The sequence below is a fragment of the Mastigoproctus giganteus genome, chromosome 9 (assembly GCF_048544385.1).
Source record: "Mastigoproctus giganteus isolate SK-2022 chromosome 9, ASM4854438v1, whole genome shotgun sequence".
NCBI lineage: Eukaryota > Metazoa > Arthropoda > Arachnida > Uropygi > Thelyphonidae > Mastigoproctus > Mastigoproctus giganteus.
Window position 1 is genome coordinate 179,845,332 of NC_143583.1, and position 20,781 is coordinate 179,866,112.

A 20,781-nucleotide genomic window follows, 5' to 3' on the forward strand; every position below is an offset into this window, starting at 1 on the left:
TTCTGTTGCCATTTTTGAATAAAGTTCCTCTGTACCGTTTTGTTTCCGTTGTTGTGTCGGTGTTGTTTCCTTCATCATTTCTGTACCTCACGAGGTTCCTTTGGTATGCTTTTCCCATATCCAGGCCACTCCTATGAGAAGCTACAGGTCAAAACCTGACTGGTCCTTAAATTTTGCACACCAGTGTATTTATGTATTCGTAGCAGAGGAAGAGATAGACAATGTCAAAAGCTTCTTTAAGTATTTTATTTTACTTTATCAAAAGAAGCGAGCTCAACTAGCCCCCTAGTTATTATTATTATTATTGCTCTTATATTATTTCTCCCTGATTGAGGATTCCACCTCGTGTCGGGTATTGCTACCGAGTACACAGGGTGGTTGTTATGTCTTGTGATTATGTTGATCGAGGAACTCTCTGATATCCTGCAGGTGTTCAGGATTGCGACTTTCTGGAGTTCTTTGTAGGTGTTCGCTGGGAGACCTATTGCTGCTATGCAGTTATATAGGCGCCTCCGTAGCCATGTGGGAAGGAGCAGCAGTGCGTAGCACACGCTTCTTGATTAGACCCGGGTTTGAGCCCATCACCACCAAATGCGGAGGATGCGGAAAGGTCAGGGAATGACCACCGCATATCCCCGGAGCAATATGGCCTTAGTTGCTAATACTCTCAAAAAACAAACAAACAAACAAGTTGCTGTTATGTAGGGTCTTTATGTAGGTTACTATTATTATTATTATTATTATTATTATTATTATTATTGCTGCTCTTATATTATTTCTCCCTGATTGGGGGTTCCACCTCATGACGGGTATTGCTACCAAGTACACAGGGTGGTTGTTGTTATGTCTGATGTTACTGTTGGTCGAGGAACTCTCTGACAATCCTACAGGTGTTCAGCATTGCGACTTTCTGGAGTTCCTTGTAGGTGTTCGCTGGGACCCTACATAACAGCCTATCAGCTATTTCTGATAGGCTGTTATGTAGGGTCTTTGGCACCATACCTGTGGTTGACACGATGATCAGCATGGTCGTTACTTGTTGCATATGCCACATCTCTTTGATCTCCTGTCTTAGGTTCGTGTACTTCCTGATTTTTTTCCCATGGCTTTTTTGTAGGTTGCCAATGTTGGGTACCGCTATATCAATCAGATAGGTAGCCTTTTCCTTCGTGTCCACAAGGGTTATATCCGGTCTGTTGTGCGGGATTGTCCTATCCGTTATTATGGCGCGGCCAGTACAGCTTGTAGGTTGGGGGTCTCTAGTACTGCCTGGGGTTCGTGCTTGTAGTACGGTACCCTTTCTTCGATCAACTGGTATTTCCTTGCTAGCTTCTGATGCATTATCCTGGCTACCTGGTCGTGTCTGTGAGTTTACTCAGTCTGGGTGATCACCTTGCATCCCGCGGTGATGTATTGGATCGTTTCTGAGACTGGGTGGCATCGTCGACATGTGTCATCTGACATTCCGGGCTCCTTTGTGATGTATTTTGTATAGTTTCTGGTGTTGACTACCTGGCCTTGGATGGCCAGCATGAATCCTTCAGCCTTGGGGAAGAGCGGCCCGCTTGTGAGCCATGCATTGAAAGCAATGTTATCGATGTTATCTAATGGAGGTCATTGTAGTGTCTGCCATGGAGTGTCTTCTTTGCCCATCTTGCTAACTTCGTTTCTTTTGCCGACTGGGCGGGAGAGGATTCCTCGCTTAGTTTGAGTCTGGTGGAGTGCTGCTGTGTGTTTCTGGAAGTAATCCTTCAGGTTAACTATCGCTGTCTTCTGTTGCTCAATGAGGTCTATCAGGTCCCTTCCTCCTTCTTCCCCGGCAATTGTCAGTCTTTCCACGGCAGCTTTCGGGTGGTGTTGGCGGCTCTTGGTCATCATTGTCCTTCTCTTTTTCATGATATCCTCCAGCTCGGTGTTAGTCCAATCTCTGACCCCGAAGGAGTATGTTAGCACTGGGACTGCATAGGTATTTATGGCTTTAACTGTGTTCCCTCCGTTCAGCTTTGCTTTCAGCAGGCTTCAGTCTCTGATGGTATTTTTCGGTCAACAGGCCTGAATTTCCTTGTGCTGTAACTGCTGAGCCTGCATCATCCCCAAGTATTTGTAGGCCTCTCCCTCTGCTGTGACTTCGATCTCTTTACCACTCTGCAGCTGGTAGTTTCAGTTGACTAATTTTCCCTGACTCAAGCCGTGGGTTATTATTATTATTATTAAAAAACGTTGTTATTTCTCCCTGATTGGGGGATTCCACTCCGTGACGGGTACTGCTACCAAGTACATAGGGTGGTTGTAATGTCTGGTGTTAATTTTGGTCGAGAAATCTTTGACTATAATACAGTTGATCAGAATTGCGACTTTCTGGAGTTCCTTGTAGGTGTTCTCTGGGAGACCTATTGCTGCTAGGCTGCTATGTACAGTCTTTGGCACCATACTGGTGATTGACACGATTATCGGGATGGTCGATACTTCTTGCATATGCCACATTTCTTACATATATCCGTATTTGTGTCTGTAAATTGTCCTCTGGTCGATTTGCCTTTTTTTTCTGGACCAAAAAAAACCCAAATTCCTGGGAGAAAAACGTTGCTGCTATCTGCGCCTGAGACTGACTAACTCAGCCACGAAATGAAAAAAGCCGATTAAAGTTCCTCGCATCATCGACGGGATTCAAACACGGGCCTTTTCCACCCAACAAGTAGAGTGGACCTGTATAGTTCTATTATCGCAGCCATTTGAAACCTAACATATTCCTACTCTCATTTTTGTTTTCACAGTGCTTACGTCACACCAAACTGACTAGACATTATACTGGCCACACACTTCAACTGGGTAATTTCCTTAGATTCTGTGCTTCAAGAATCACAAAATCACTAAGTGAATAACCCTTCTATTCCTTTTCTGTTTCTATAATTTTTCTTTAATTTATTCAAATTCCTCATCGCCCCTATGCTTGAGTGGCACAATGTTTCCGGTATCCTTATAATATCCACATTTGATGATTTAATCAATACTTCAGATTCATAAAATTTATTTATTATTATATTTCTGGCATTCGTGGATACGCTTGCATATAAAGGACCGTGCTAGTTTTTGTTCTTAATAATCCAGCCCATAATTTGCTTTTCCCATGAGGATCCCAGCAGGCTGTGTAACTTCTACTCCCCTACGTCTTCTAATGGGACATAGAGAAACCTGTGCGTCCCATTAGGAGCAGTACATGAATCAATTTTACTTACGCTTTCATCCCGCTGAACCAGTTTTATGACCCACCTAACAATGCTAGCTAACATCAGCAGATGTTATATCACTCTTCTGTTTAAGTTTATTTCATCGCTATAGAAACAGTTTTTCTGTTAACAGCCTTTTGTTAACAGATTGCGACAATAAATTCTATCCTGTGAGCCTTTCAATCTCTTCCGGGCCGAATGATTTAAAATGCTCTCATCGTGTACTCCTTCCTATTGTGTTCAGCAGAATTGTAAACACTTTCTTATTTAATCCTAACTTTCAACTTTTTCTGAACATTGCCTTATACATGTTAAGTTGGTTGTTTGTAGGAGAGTTTTAGGCGCATCAGCAACTTAGGCGCCGTATACTCGTATAATATAAATATATACATACAGATATACACTGCGTGATCACTGAATTATGACCACCCCTATGAAAACTGAATGCGATCCGTTGACCACGTGAGGTACGAGAGTGTGCAGTTAGTCGACATACGTAGCATAAATAAGGTGTCAATGGTTCAGTAGGTAGTACAATTCCGAACATGATGGTTAAAAGGAAGGATTTATCAGACTTTGATAAAGGACAGATTGTGAGTGCTCGACAAGCTGGTGCCTCAATTTCCCAAACGGCTGAACTGATGGAGTGTTGGAGAGCTACCGTAGTTAAAGTATTAAAGTGAAAAATGGTTAAACAACGACCCGACCGAAAGGTTGATGCTGGGTCCAGTGCCTCGTACAGGCGAACAGGCGCAGCACTGTTGAAGAGTTGACTACCCAATACAACATGGACCAACTCGGAACAAAATTGAGCATGACCATTTGTCGCATGCTCGCACGTATGGGCTGTATGGGCTGTACCAGCAGAGTACCCCTACGGCATCTTCTCCTAACCAAGGTTCATCGATGTAAAAGACTCCTGTTGCAAAAAGCATGCACGTCGGACGTTAGAAGACTTGGAGGTTTGCTGGTCGGATGTGTCACGTTATGTACTCCACACTGTGGATGATCGTTTACGGATTTGGTGTCAACAACATGAAGCTCTTCATCCACCATGCATGGTATCAAACGTGCAGGTCGGTGGAGGCGGTTGTATAGTGTGCGGCATGTTTCACTGGCAGGAACTTGGCCCCCAGGTGCATGTCGAACAACGTATCAGTGGTCTCTGCTATCGTCAACTGCTCGTTGACTGTGTCACCCCGCTACGTTATTCTTTTTCCCGAATGGCGATGGTGTCTTCCAAGATGACAATACGCCGAGCCATCGGGCACTTGATGTGCAGGAATGGTTTGAGGAACACAGTTCTGACTTCCAGCATATCGATTTGCCTCCGAACTCCCCCGATATCAATCCCATAGAGCACTTGTGGGACACTATGGAAAGGCATATCAGGCGTCTGAATATACCAATCACCTCTATACCTGCATTGCTAGCCGCATTACAATTACACAGCTTGGTTGGCCATACCTCCCGAAGGTTTACGACACCTTGTTGTGTCAATGCCACGTCAGATAGCTGCCGTACTGAGGGTATAAGGACCTACGAAGTATTAGATAGGTGGTCATAATTCAGTGATCACTCAGTGTATAATATAATATATTATATATTTTATATTATATAACGATATACACTGAGTGATCACTGAATTATAACCACCCCTATGAAACCGAATGCGACCCGTTGACCACGTGAAGTACCAGAGTGCGGAGTTAGTCGTCCTACGTAACATAGATAAGATGTCAGTGGCTCAAAAGGTAATATAATTTCCAGCGTGATGGGTAAAAGGACGGATTTTTTCGGACTTTGATAAACGACAAGTTGTGGGTGCTCGACGAGCTGCTGCCACGATTTCCCAAATGGCTGAACTGGTGGAGTGGTCGAGAGCCGCCGTTGTTAAAGTGTACCAGGACTGGCGTAAAAATGGTCAAACAACGACCCGAAGACAAAACTGCAAAGCTCAGCGAAAGGTTGATGTTAAAGGTGAGCGCCGGGTCCAATGACTCGTACAGGCGAACAGGCGCAGCACTGTTGAAGAATTGACTACCCAATACAATGTGGGCCAACCCGGAACAATATCTGGCCTGACCATTAGTCGCGCGCTCGCTCGTATGTGCTATACAAGCAGACAACCTCTACGGCATTCTCTCTAACCAAGGTTCATTGGCGTAAAAGACTCGCCTGGTGCAGGGAGCATGCAAGTTGGTCGTTAGAAGACTGGAAGAAAGTGTGCTGGTCGGATGAGTCATGTTATTTGCTCCACACAATGAATGGTCGTGTACGGATTTGGCGTCAACAACATGAGGCTCTTGATCCATCATGCATGGTATCAAAAGTGCAGGCCGGTGGAGGCGGTTGTATGGTGTGGCGTATGTTTCACTGGCAGGAACTTGGCCCCCAGGTGTATGTGGAACAACGTACCAGTGGTCTACGCTATCGTCAACTGATTGCTGACTGTGTACACCCCGCTATGTTACACTTTTTCGAATGGCGATGGTGTCTTCCAAGATGACAATGCGTTGAGCCATCGGGCACTTGTTTTGCAGGAATGGTTTGAGGAACACTGTTCTGACTTCCAGCATATCGATTGGCCTCCGAACTCCCCCGATATCAATCCCATAGAGCACTTGTGGGACACTATGGAAAGGTATATCAGGCGTCTGGATATACCAGTCACCTCTATACCTGCATCGCTGACCGCATTACACAGCTTGGTTGGCTATACCTCCCAAACGCTTCCGACATCTTGTTGAATCAATGTCGCTTTGGATAGCTGCTGTACTGAGGGAAAAAGTAGGACCTACGTAGTATTATGTAGGTGGTCATAATTCAGTGATCACTCAGTGTATAATACAGATATATTACATATGTAAGTTGCATGTGTTCTGTGGTCGATTTTGCTTTTTGCTGAACGGAATTCGAACTGAGGTCTTTTCCACTCTGTGTGGGGAGGACGGCGATTGTAGACTGTGCCGCCCATGAGGACGTACGTGTTAAGTACATCCTTAGGTGTGCTATTATTAATAGCATTAGTACCAATATATACACAATATCACCTTTTGTTCCCCTAAAAATGATAGCTGCTCTCAACATTAATAACTTAAACGTACCCTGGTCCTGTTTCACCTATTCTTTTTGTGTAATATATTTTCCATCTCTCTGGCAGTGGGATCACCGTCACTAGCTACTTCCTGTGGGACCAGCGCTTTCTACCGGTGAGGATGTCATTGTGCTATCTGTTGCACGAGTGTAGCCTCTGGCGTTATCTAGGCAGCTGAATCTTTGTTGAGTCCCTAGTTTTAATTCCTTCTAGGACATCAACCCCTAATCTTTAAGCTCCATACTCGCTCGCCTATTCACTGATCTTACGCTTCAGCTCCTGGCGCTCTTTGCAACGAAAACAAATACATTCCGTTTGGCTGTTATGTCCTGCTACAGAGGACTTCTCAAAGTGTGGGTGGTGCACATTTAAAACATCGATTTGTATGAGACTTACGAGACAGTTATCCTACGAATAAGGAAATTTGCCATCGTCAGTCCCCGGCCTCCCCCGAGCCATAATGTTTCCACAACTTTGAACTCTGTTTGCTTTGCTGCTTTAGTCTTAGGCATGATTTTAAATTAAATTGAAATTAAAAAAATACTACATTAAACTAAGATATACATAAGTACAAATCGGCTGCTAATACTACCCAGCGAGGGTAGCATGGTTTTTTCTCTTGGCAACTCGAGTTTTTTTGGTTCAGAAAAACAGAAAATCGACCACGGAACACACGCAGTTTAGAAAACCACAAATTTACGACACTGGGACGTCACCTCTTAATTTATGCGGTGCAATATGGCCTTAGTCGCTGATGTGCCAAAAATCCTATAACAACAACTAGCTTTACTACGTCAATCACTGCTCTTTCTCTCTCTCTCTCTGAAAATATAAAACAAAGAAAGCCATCAGTTTGTTCTGGGACACGCTGTATAACAAACGGACTGATGAATTTCTTGTTTTATCCTTCAGATCAATAGAGTTTCTATAGACTATCATGTATTATTATAGGTTCATACCTTATCGATACCACGAGAAGACCCACTCAGAAGGACCCCAACCCTTGTGATTCACACTAAGACAGAAGATTTGGAAGGATTCGCCCTTAAATCAGATTCGGTGAACCACAAGTTTACGACATTGGGGCGTCACCTCTTAATCCGGAGCTTTGCGTGCACATTGTGTAGACTTGAAGCTTCATACACTGCTCTCCATAGGTACTCAGGTAAGGAAACTATATTTAATTCAGCAATTCATAGTTTACAATTTTGTTCAGCACTTCGTTCCTTAAAATAAATTTTAATGTAATGGTAATGTTTCTATTTCAAAGTATTTTTTTCAATGTAAGTAATCTATCAATAATACGAGGGGTTTTCGAAAAGTAAGGTAATACATTTTTTTTCTTAATAATGGTGAAAGGGAATCAGGTGAAACGCGGTGAACAGATAGACCCGTAATAACGTTCAAAAAGGCCGCCAGTGCAGTGTTGCGGTACTGTCGCCTCACAGCAGATTTAAGTTGCAAAATGGCGGATACCGTGCGAGTGTGGTCTAAAACAGGTGTTCGTGAAGTTATTCGCTTTTTGCAAGCAAAATGGGTTTTCACCAAGTGACATTCACCGTGAACTGGTTGCTGTGTATGGCGAAAAGGTGAAGACAAAGAAGCAGGTGTGTTTTTGGTGCAATCAATTTAAAGCGGGCCGACATCATGGAGATCGACATCATGGGCACAGTGTTCTGGGATCGCCAAGGCGTTCTGTTGGTGGATTTTTTGCCAAAGGGAGGAACAATCAATGCACAGCTTTACTGTGCAACGTTAGAAAAACTGAAAGCCAACATTCAACGGAAACGACCAGCACTCCTGACAAACGGCGTGATTTTGTTGCACGCCAACGCAACTCCACACACTGCCCACACTACACGTGAATGGTTGCGCCGTAATCGTTGGGAAACTCTGTCACATACCCTCTACAGCCTATTCACTGATCTTTCAGAGGGCCAAAAAAACACCTTTCAGGTAAGTATTTCACCACGAATGAGGAAGCTCATCAGGCGGTGGGATGTTGGTTACTGCATGTGGGCACGATCTTCTTCAGTACTGGTATTGATAAACTGATCCATCGTTGGGACAAGTACGTCAATAAAACTGGAGACTTTGTGGAGAAGTATTACATGTTCACTTATTTCTTGGTGCGTAATTTCAACTTCGTATTATTAAACATCAACGAGAGGAAAAATGTGTTACCTTACTTTTCGGAAACCCCTCCTATTAAAAATTAAAAATAATATGAAAAAAAAAAAATTCATTTGAATAAAATCACAGTTTTCGAGGTGAAGATGCGATCATGCAAGTTATCTAGAAATGTAGCGATGGTGAAATTTTTTTTTCAATTATGTCGTCTAAACTAATACACTTGCATTTATTCTGCATAATAGGTAGTGTGTGTGTGTGTGTGTGTGTGTGTGTGGAAGGAATAATGTAAATAATATAAATAATTCGGTCCCTTAGATTTATTAAAGATATTTTTTCATGTGTAGAACCGATATTCAGGTTCTACTAATGAGTCATGTGGACCAAATTTCCGCAATGTCTGGCCTTTTCTGACTACAAAATCTCCTGCTTGCGTCATCACGATGGCGTCAAACTGGTTAACTGATTAGTCAACCTGGTTGTAGTTGTAGTAGGGTTTAGGCTCATCAGCAACTTGAACATTTTGCGCTGTATATAATATGTCTGTATATTGGTGTATTCTGTGGTCGATTTTCTGTTTGCTGGACGAAAAGGCCCAGTTTCCCGGAGAAAAAACCATGCTATCACCGCCTAAGACTCATTAACTCAGCGACGTTGTGAAAAATGCCCATAAAAATTTCTCCCATCATTGACGGGATTCGAACTCAGGTCTTTTCCATTGGCGTGGGGAGAACGGTTATTATACCACCTGTGCTATTACGAGGGCTAATCTTGTTAGAACTCCATATTCAAGGTCAGGAACACTGCACCTGGGAAGTCACTGGTTCAAAGGGCACGTGGCAGTCCCTAAGTGCGTAGTGTGCCGATTTGGGCACACTACGCACAGTGCTCCCAGGCTGAATCCACCTGCAGACACTGTGGAGAAAGGAGACATGAATTTGGTAACTGTCCAAACAAATCTGCCGAGCCTGTCTGTGCAACCTGCAAGGCACAGAAAATAGATTACAACCATTCCATAAGAAATAATAAATGCTTGACTTACGAAAAGGCTAGAGGGTACACCAAACCCGCATTGATTATGGGGACACTGCCTAAAAAATATAACACAACACAGCTGAAATTTCTGTAAATCAATGCACAGCGGGCTCGTGCAGTAGTGGAACAAATCAGACTAAAGGCAAATGAAGAGAACCTAGACGTTTTACTTTAAGAGGGACCTTATATGCACAGTAAAGCGGTTAGGGGGATACCCCCTGGCCTACAAAGTCATACATACCAATGATGACACGCCGTGGGCGGCCATAGTGATGAGAAACCCAGATGTCACCTGCACTAAGATCGCTCATCTGTTTACTGCCTGGGCTGCCTGCCCATCTGGTAAATCCACTTGGTGAGCTTTTTGTAGTCTGGCTGTATTGTAGGCTAGGGCAAGACATAATCCCCGCAATAAATTACTTGCAGCTTGTACTGGCAGAAATTACTCATTATACTCATAGGCGAAAATACTCATAGGCACTGATGTTAACTACCGCTCCAGAATGTGGCACATTTTTTTAAATTTATTTATTGTACAAGGCGGTCCTAGCCAGATTTTCTGGCATCACCGCCACTAATCACAATACTGTACAGATATTTACACTTACATTCAGGCCAATCTCTTGCTCTTCCAGCCTCTTAAAACTTATGGAGAAGGTATTACTTTCAACCATCACCAATCAAATCTTGCCTCAAAAACCCCCACAAATTCACTATGCCATTCCCGGAAGATCCACAGTCACCAATATAACATCTATTACCAGCACCATTCTCAGAGCACTAGAAGCTAAAGCAGAACGTGCCGTCACGAACGACGACCTGGAAGTTGTCTTCGACTCAATCAGCATTCCCTCGCTCGTTCACCTCCTAGAAAATTACTTCCATATAAAAGGTGACACGTTGTGGTTTATCACAACCCTGTTATCAGACAGAATCATTGTTCTTACAGCGGATCAAGATATAATCTCAAGAAAAATCACTGCGGGAGTCCCCCAAGGCGGAGTCATCTCCGGAGCATTATTTACTGCAGTCATTATTCCATTTGTTCAAGAGAGATAAGACATAATCTGCTATGCTGACGATATTAAGCTACACACCCAGATTAACCCGGGCGAACATATCTCAAAAATTAACGAAAACATCAATCGAAAACTACACAACTTAGAATCCTATCTCCATCAATTTGGACTACTTATTAATCCTGAAAAATCAGCCAAAATTGTCTTTTCTTTGAAGCACCAACCCACTGAAGTCCAAGCTTCTCTAGATGGCATTCTCCTTCCAGTGGTAAATATACATTCGGACTTGGGAGTAGTTTTCGATTGCAAACTGACCTTCAAGCCCCACATTAACAAGCTCATAACAAAATGCGGTGGATTGCCAAACAACAACTACTTCACATTAAGGATCTGGATGTGACTCGGCGGTACGTATACACCTCTGTATACTCTGTCGTGTTATACGCCTCAGAAATATGGGCCTCTGCAGCCCCCAACGAATATCAAGCGTGTGTACTCCTCCGAATACTGGCTCCTTCGTTGGATCACACATAAACATCATCGTCCACCCCAGCAAAGAACAACTGCGATGGCAACCGCACTGAACTTTGCCCGACTGCCAAACCTTATAATGGAAAGACGCCTCATACTAACTGCCAAAATGACCACTGGAATAATCTCGGAGCCAAACATATGGGAACTGTGCAGCTGGAGAATCCCTCAACCCGGACTGAGGTCAGCTCCAACACTATGGACTGAGGTCAGCTCCAACACTATAGCCAACCATAATAGACTAGCCCTTAGCGAACGTTTTCTTCCCAAGCAGATGCTCGCTACAGTCCAAGCAATCGACGGCGACCTCTACAAATTTGCCAAGGATCGCAAATACCGGAAACAGATCCTTGATGACCTAAACTCAACCAGGCAAACTGCACAGTAATGTTGCAGTATAATACATTTAAAAAGGATGTCTGTATAATGTTGTATATAATGTCAAAAATACTGTATAATATCTTTATGAATATATTGTGAATAATTTAACTGAAACTTATTATATTGTTAGCCCTGGGGGATGAACCCGAACTTCGATGTGGGCCTCGTACTCAAGGCCTTTGTCCACCAGCCAATGTGAAGCCCCTGGCATTCCTGCCGTGAAGGGTACATTGTATACATCCTTTTGTACACAATAAAGATTATATATATATATATATTAAAGTTTTGCACTTCATGTTCCCGCACAAGTATAAGAAATCCTTCATCAAAAATTCTTCCCTCCTATGTGGCATGTCTATATAGTAAGATCGCTGCCAAAAATACGCTCTCCTTCTCAGTCCTCTCACTTCCGTCCGATTTCTTCTGCATCAAGCCTATTAAAGCTCTTTGAGAAATCTCTTCTGAAAACGTTACCACATCAGCCACCGCAGATCCACTATGTTACCCGATCAAGATCCACCGCTACAAATCTAGTCACCACCACTACCAAGATCCTCGAGGCATTTGAGCACTGTTCGGAAATCACCGTTACTTATATCGACGTCCAGGCGGCATTTGATTCCGTATCCGTTCACGCGTTGGCAAGGCTACTCCGTGAGTATTACCTCTTCGGCGGATACGTGCTCTGGTTAATTCAGACAATGTTTGAGAACAGGACTGTTATTGTTCGCGATGCCAATCGGCGCTACAGCAGAACTATTACAGCTGGCGTCCCACAAGATCGGGTCCTCTCTGGTATGCTGTTCTCAGCTGTTCTTCTGCCTTTAGTGATGGGCCGAACTGATATTATCAACTTCGCTGATGATATAAAGCTGTTCACTGCTATCAACCGTGAACTACACAAATGCCTTAATCCAGTGGCGTAGGAACTTAGCATTGGGGCAGGTGCCAAGGGCGCCGACAGGAGAAGGGCGCCACTGACAGACTACATCAGTACAGTGTCAAGCTATTTCGACACCTGAGGCTAGCTGACGAAATGGCGCCCCTCGATGATGTCGAATCAAGATAGCACAGGGAGGGTGAAAATTAATTTTCTCACGGTGATTCAAGCCTGCATGCATTCTTATATCTGAGTACATACTGAATAATATCAATAGATCTATTTGCTGTCCAGAATGTAACTTTGAAGGGACCAGTCAGACGATCGCTTCATCAGCACATGATCGAATGTATAATAGTTCACAATTCACGCATTATGTACAAACTGAATAAGTTATAAGTTATAGTGATTTTGTGATTGCTATATAAACAGGTAATGGTGAATATTGTGATTTATAATTTAAATAAAACAATAAAGGCCAAATTAATTTTAGACATGCCACCAAAGAAAAAAGTGGAACGACTGTATAAAGAGGAAATTAGAAAAAAACATTCCGCTGGTTTACAAAACTGGCTTACAAAAAGCCACTCCAAACCTGAAAGTGACGAAGAAAACGAACATGATTCGAATTAAGACGAAACAAATGATGATGCCACTGAAATGGAAGTCCAATAAAAAAAAATAAAAAAATAAAAAAGCTCAACCAGTTGAAGTTACTTTAACAGAATTAGAAAGTGTGGACAGTAGCCAACAACAGTTGGCAGAAGAAAATGATGGCAGCAGTAATATTAACATGGAACATGTAAGTCTGAATTTTAATGATCCGACCACATGGAACTTTAATACCCACAAAAACAGATCTCTTATGGTGCAACACGGTCCCGAACACACAGTCTTAAATACGTATCCTGTCACTAATGGCCGATGTTTCAATAATTGGTGGAAATACAAAAATGAAGGTATTGAAAAAAAAAAGAGAGAGGAAATGATTATTTTATTGCAAAAACAAAGATGCAATATATTGTTTTCCGTGCCTCATATTTGTATCTGGCACAAATAATGTTCCATATTGCAGCTCAGATGGATTTAAGGATTGGAAACATCTAAATCCAAACGTTCTTTTTCATGAGAATTCATTAAAACACATAAACAATTTCATAAAATGGAAATTATTAGAAAAGGGTCTTCAAAAAGGTGAACTAATTGACGACGCTGCACAAGCAGCACTAAGAAGCGAAATTTCGAAATTGCGTCATATATTGAAATGTATATTGTTCTGTGCTAAAAATAATTTGGCATTTCGTGGACATGCTAGTAATATCGATACCGAAGAAAAAAATTGTGGCCTATATTTAAACTTGATAAAATTTGTCAGCCAATTTGACGTTGGTATCAAAAATGCTCTGGAATCACATATTAAACACAACGCGGTTGTCACAGACATTCTCTCAGATATGCCAGACAAGCTGTACTTGCTACCTGGGAGACTAAAACGCTGATGGAACTGATATTCGGGTGACACTCAAGTCAAGTGGACCCAATTTCGGCGAAGTCCGGACTGTCTGTGACAGCCAAATCCTCTGCTTGCACCTTCACGATGGTGGGACTGTTAGTAATCCTGGGTATAACTTCCATGCACAAGTACATGGTGGGTGACCACCCAGGTGTGAACCAACGTAAGCAGGGGTCGAGGTGTGGCCCACACCACATGGAGGAACGCCGCCCCTCTATGTTAACAGGCAGTACTAGGTGGTAGATGACTCTCATCAGCCGGTGAAATACCACCACTTTGCTTATTGGAGGCTTGAAGTGGTGGAACCCATGTTTAGTCTCTAGAGGTAAGTTCCGGTCAACCCTTCCCTATCTCTTCCATCATGCAGTATGATTGATGACTTTTGAGGTTATGATGAACGTTGTGGCGAGATCAAATATTCCTTACATTTCGAGGGTACAGCTCTAAAACGGTGTTCGCAGGCCGGCCGCTAGCTAGTACACCGGACCGAACCTATTGGTAACTCTCTAGGAGACCTCCGGATCAGCTAGTGTATAATCTTGCTACCTCTACTCTGCCAGATAGTGACTGGAGGGAGTCCGAGTAGTGTGTATGCGGGGACCATTATCGAGGCCACGTTATGTCAAGGATCTGGGTATATTCTTACCACGTGTACGGCATATCCAAAAATTTCATTACTTCATACAGCATCTCTCACCCACTTTTTCTTACTATTGAATACACCATGAATTGTCAAAATAATAGAGCAAGCTCATCTACGAAAAGATCTAAACCTCCCAAGCACTTCCTAATTAATTTCACAAATATACGTGGTCTCAATTCTAATCTCAACGATGTCTATTTCCACTTGCAGTCTGCCAAACCCCATGTACTTTTTCTGACAGAATCTCAGTTATCGGTTGATTCAACTACTGCTCATCTCAGTTGCCCAAATTATTCGCTGTATGATTCCTTTCGCCTCAAAGGTGGTACTTGTGCATATGTCCGTTCTGATATTCCCTGTCAGAGACTTGCCAATTTGGAATCTCCTCTCTTTGATCTTCTCTGGCTTAAAATCTCTCTACCTCATTGTGTCAAATTCATCTGTTGTCTCTACCGTTCTCCAAACTCCACTAATCACTTGGAGCTGTTTGACTTCCTCCCTTTGCAACTTGACTTTCTCCAGTCCAACTTTCCTAAGAGTGAGGTAATTTTCCTTTGTGATTTTAATGTTCACAACTCCAGCTGTCTTCCGTTTTCTAGTCATACCGACCCAGCAGGTCGAGATGCTGAAGCTTTTGCAATTACTAATGACCTAGCACAGATTGTTCATTACATACAAGAATACTGGACAATCCTAATCATACGGCCAATACGCTTGATCGTTTTCTCACAAACAACCGTTCTAAGTACTCGTTTGAAGTGAAAGGTCCTTTAGGCACTTCAGATCACAACTTAGTGATTGTCTCTTCTCCAATGGAACCTTTATCTCATGGCTATTCCCAACCTCGTGTTGTTTGGCATTACAAGAATACAAAATGGGATGACCTGCGAGACTTCTTTTCTTCTTTTCCTTGGTCGGATTACTGTTTCAAAACTTCTGATGTCAACGTTTGCTCAGATCGTGTCAGTGAAATTATTCTTGCAGGAATGGAATCCTTTATCCCACATTCCACTTTAAAATCTCGTCCTTTATCTAAACCTTGGCTTTCCAATAAATGTGCTAAGACTGTTCAAGAGAAGAATGTTGCATATCGTAATTGGCTTGTTTCTAATTCTTCAGTTTCATTTTCTGCCTGCACCAAAGCTCGCAACAATTGTAAAGCAGTTATTAATCAGTCGTAACTAGAGTTTGAACAGGCTAAGAGTAGAAAACTTGCTTCTTGCTCTAATCGTAGCCGAGCATTCTGGTCTCTTGCCAAAGCTATTGGCCGCGACTTTTGCTCATCTTTGCTCCCACCTCTGTCCAAACTAGATGGTTCTGTTGCCACTTCAGCCAAGGATAAAGCTGACCTGCTAGCATCCCATCTTTCTTCCAGCTCATGTATTAATGATCTTGGTAAAACACCTCCCACCATTCCCAACACGCTCCATTCAATGCCTCCTGTGGTCTTCCGTCAAAAGGATGTCAGAATGATTTTGACGAATCTTGATGCTAAGAATGCTCCAGGTCCCGATGATATTTCTACACTTGTTCTCAAAATCTGTGGTCTTGAACTTACTCCTGTTCTTTGCAGTCTTTTTTCACTTTCTTATTCCAGAGGTGTTTTTCCTTCTTCTTGGAAATTTGCTCATATTCAGCCAGTTCCTAAAAAGGGTGACAAATCCCTCCCATCCAAATATCGTCCCATTGAATTTACTTCTACTCTTTCTAAAGTAATGGAGAAATCAATTAACCGCCAACTCTTAAACTACCTAGAAACCTTCCGTCTGATCATCGACCGCCAGTATGGTATGGATTCCGTCAATGTCTATCCACCGGTGATATTCTGGCTTATGTTACCATTTATGGACTAATTCAATGGAAATGTTTGGTGAAACACAAGTAGTTGCTCTTGACATCTCAAAGGCTTTTGATCGTGTTTGGCATAAAGGTCTTCTAAACAAGCTTCCATCTTATGGTTTGCCAACTGTTTTTAGTAATTGGTTATCCAGTTTTCTCTCTGATCGCTCACTGAGGGTGATGGTAGATGGCTCTCTGTCTTCTAACTTCTCCACTAATGCCGGTGTCCCCCAAGGTTCAGTTCTTTCCCCCACTTTTTTCCTCTTGTATATTAATGACCTTCTTCCATTGACCGGAAATCCTATCCATAGTTTTGCCGATGATAGCAGATTGCATTCCACTTTCCATTTTGAGAAACCTTGTCCTGCTCAATAAGCTTCAACTTCTCGAAAATCTGCTACTAATTCCTTAAATGCCGATCTTCAGGTAATTCTCGAGTGGGGCAAAGACAACGTAGTTGATTTCAACCCTTCTAAAACTCAGTCTTGTCTTATATCTCGCAAAAAAGGATTCTTCTGCTCCAATGCTTATCTTTAGTGACACTCCGATTTCTAGGCAAAATGATATATCTCTTTTGGGGATTACCCTGACTCCTAATCTCTCTTGCCACAAGCACATTACAAATATTGCTTCCTCTGCATCTAAAAAACTTGGTTTTCTCTTTCGCTCTCGGCGTTACTTTTCTTCCAAACAGCTGCTCGCTCTGTATAAATCGCAAATCCCCCTGTCGTGGAATATTGTTCTCACATCTGGGGTGGTACCCCCAAAACCTCTCTCAGGCTTCTTGATTCCATTCAGAAGAAGGCAGTTAGGTTAATTAATGAATCATCTCTAACAGTCTCTCCACTCGCTGTCTCATAGACGCAGTGTTTCTGCTGCATGCCTCTTCTACAGATATTTCCATGAGCACTGTTCCTCTGAATTGGCTTCTATAATTCCCGCTCTCTCTTTCAAAACAGTCCGAACACGTGCAACCACCAGCCAACATCCATTTACTGTCCAACTTCAAACCCACAGAACCAACTTTTCATCTTCCTCATTTATTCATTCCATTGCCATTTTCTGGAATAACCTTCCTTCATACGTATTTCCTGAAAATTACAATCTACAGAAGTTCAAGTCCAATGTCAACAAATATCTTCTTTCGTCTTTTCAACCTCCAACCCAAGCACGGTACTAAGTACTATAGGTTCTATTACCTCTCGTGTTTGGGATTCACATAAAAAAAAAAAAGAAAAAGAAATTCAGAATGAATTTATTAATGTGTTAGCAACAAAAGTTCGAAGTGGAATAATTTAAAATAACTAAATGCAACAAGGCATAATATGCTAAGAGTAAGAGTTTTATATCTATATAATATCGGTGTGGATACACCATAGATAACTCTTAAGAAAAAACTACGATAGTAGTGTGGGAGGCATCGTTTCCTCTGTATCTCATATTGTGCTGGATGGTAGGCCAATAGCTTTGAAACGGTGCCGTTTCACTTCCACGAAAGAACAGATGAACCGCTTGTCGGGATAAAGGAAAACCACTCTCTTCTAAATCTCTAACAGGGTGCTTACAATAGAAGGTTGACCAGAGCCTAATGTCTGAATGTTTAATACACCTTGGTCTGCTCACTGGCTATGGATACACAGAAAGTAGTTGAACAGCTCGACTTCTCGGTATGTGGGACAGGTAGACAGATAGGTTTTACGGGTCCCACTGAGTTACAGATGGTAATCTCTTTATCTTTTAATTCGGGTGTAAGAACAGCACTATTGCTTGCTTGAAGGCCATGGGTGCGAATGACGTGTACCCAGTTAAATCTCGTAATGCAGTCGTTATATGGAAAATTTTCTTCTTTCTTCGAACGAAAAAATTTTTGTTTCCATAAAACTAAGATATAAAAAAAAATTTCGTAATGAATAAAATTCTAAAAAAAATTCAGTAAAAAGAAAACATTTATCTCTAAATAGAAAAATTCGCTATAAAGAAGTTTGTTAAACAGAGGTCCTACTGTACTTATTATTTGTCTGGGTGGGTAGCACAGTGGTATCGTCACCGTCATCCCCACACCGGGTGGAAAAGTATTAGTATTAGTGTTAGTATTAGTAACGGCCGCATGGTGCAAGAAAGCCTATGGCTTATGCTGCACCAGCCAAAAAAAAATCCGAACAAAACAATGATAAAAAAAAAAAAAATAAAATAAAATAATAATAATTAATAAATAAAAATATAAAATAAATAAATAAATAAAAAGGAAATTAAACCTATCATCCTATGCGCTTCCCTTACCCGAAAGTACTATCCAGATGACCTTTGAATTTCCCCAAACTGTCGGCCTCTACCACCCATGAAGGCAACTTATTCCAGTAATTTATAACTCGCTGGCTAAAATAAAACTTCCTGCAGTCCAATCTAAACATTTCCCCCCGTAACTTGAATTTCTGTCCCCTAGTTCTAGCATCATTTATAATCTTGAAAATTTTGTCCTCATTCATTTTACTGTTGCCTCTCAGAGCCTTAAACACCTCAATCAAATCTCCTCTAAGGTGTCTAGTTTCCAAACTCTGCAACCCACATATTCGAAGTCTTTCTTCATAAGGACGCCCTTTTGCCGATCTCACTAGGCGAGTTACCCTTCTTTGCACCCTTTCAAGAAGCTCGATGTCTTTCTTTAGGTGCGGTCTCCATACTTGAACACAGTATTCCAAGTGTGGTCTAACATAAGCCTTATATAATGGGATTATCACGTCCCCATCTCTACTTGCAAAAGTTCGATAGATCATCGATAGGACACCATGGGCCTTCCTTGCAACCTGTTTACAATGCTCAGAGAATTTCATGTCTAACCGTATCGTAACACCCAAGTCCCTTTCCTTCAGTACTGGGTTTAGTTGAACTCCACCGAGTGAATAAGTTTTTTTGGGATTACTGTTTCCCAGGTGTAATACCTTACACTTTGTTGGATTAAAGCATAGCTGCCATTTTTCTGACCATTCCTGAAGTCTATCTAGGTCTCTCTGAAGAAGCTCAGCTTGACAGTGATCATTAACTACTCTACCAATTTTAACATCATCTGCAAATTTAGACATCACGCCCTCTATCCCTTCATCAATGTCGTTTATGAAAATTAAAAACAACAGTGGTCCTAATACTGATCCTTGGGGAACCCCACTTCTTACATCAACCCAATCTGAGGAATAGCCATTTATCACAACCCTCTGCCTCCTGCCCTGAAGCCATCCTTCTACCCATCTAAGGATTTTCCCAGTGATTCCAACCTGTTCCAGCTTATAAAGCAACCGCTCATGTGGGACTGAGTCAAAAGCTTTGCTGAAATCTAAATAAACAATGTCGAAATTATTTCCTAAATCCAGCTCGTGAGTGACCCTTTCGAAATAGCGAACCAGATTTTTTAAACATAATTTTCCCTTTACAAAACCATGCTGAGTATCCTTGAGAATTTCAATTCGATCCAAATGATCCTGAATTCCACCCTTGATCATTCCCTCCATGATTTTCCGTACTACTGAAGTCAGACTGACAGGTCGATAATTTCCAACTTCACTTTTAGAGCCACCCTTATGTATGGGAGATACATTTGCACTTTCCCAATCCAAGGGAATCTCCCCAGAGCCTAGTGATGCTCGCATAATTAGCCTCAATGGTTCAATGCACTCGCTTGCCGCCTCTCTTAAGATTATAGGGTATATTCCATCAACTCCAGGAGCCTTACTGGTCTGTAGGCTCGAAAGTTTTTTCATTAAATAATCTTGCGAAATTTCAATATCATTAATTACATATTTTTTAACTTCGCTCCCACAATTTCCCATTGCCACAAAAGGCTTTTCATTTGTAAATATCGATGCAAAATAATTGTTGAGTTCATCTGCAACGGCAGCTGGTGTATTTATTACTATCCCCTTTCCCTTACGTAAAGGTCCGATCTGGTTTGTCCTGCTCTTCTTGGCATTTATATATGTGAAGAATTCTTTATCCCCCCCCCTTTGCTCTGTTTGCTAGTGATTTCTCATAAAATGCGTTTGCCTGTCGAACCTTTTCTGTGGCTCTATTACACATCACCTTGTAGCTGTTATAGGCTTCAGTACTTTTTATTGCTCCGTAACCTTTCCATGCCACCTTTTTCTGCTCAAGTAATGCGACAACTTCACTATTCATCCAACTTGGAACCCTTCTCGTGGAGTATTTTTTTAATGGTATATACGCATTCAAGGCATCTGTGATTAATGTTTTAAAAGCGTACCACAGTTCAATTGTATTCATTCTCTGCGCGATATCTACCCAGTTAATAGAGGCCATGTAGTACCTTAAGGCATCGTAATTTCCTTTTCTGAAATTAAAACCCATTCCTTTGCCTTTTACTTCTGCTACCTCTCTCGTCATCATCCACCGTAGAACTCCGTGATCACTTCCTGTTACTGGTTCCTCTACTGTCAGCCCTGTTATGTCATCTGATTCATGTGTGATGATGAGGTCT

At 42.0% G+C, this 20,781-nt stretch overlaps 1 protein-coding gene across 1 annotated transcript in view; it reads left to right on the plus strand.

Annotated features, from left to right (window-relative positions):
• LOC150080917 (uncharacterized) overlaps positions 1–20,781 on the plus strand; it is a 408,289-nt gene that overhangs the window by 116,690 nt on the left and 270,818 nt on the right. The window contains exon 4 of the mRNA XM_090380855.1: positions 7,276–7,489. Within this exon, the coding sequence (XP_090236981.1) occupies positions 7,276–7,489 (214 nt within the window). The remainder of the gene's footprint in view (positions 1–7,275; positions 7,490–20,781) is intronic.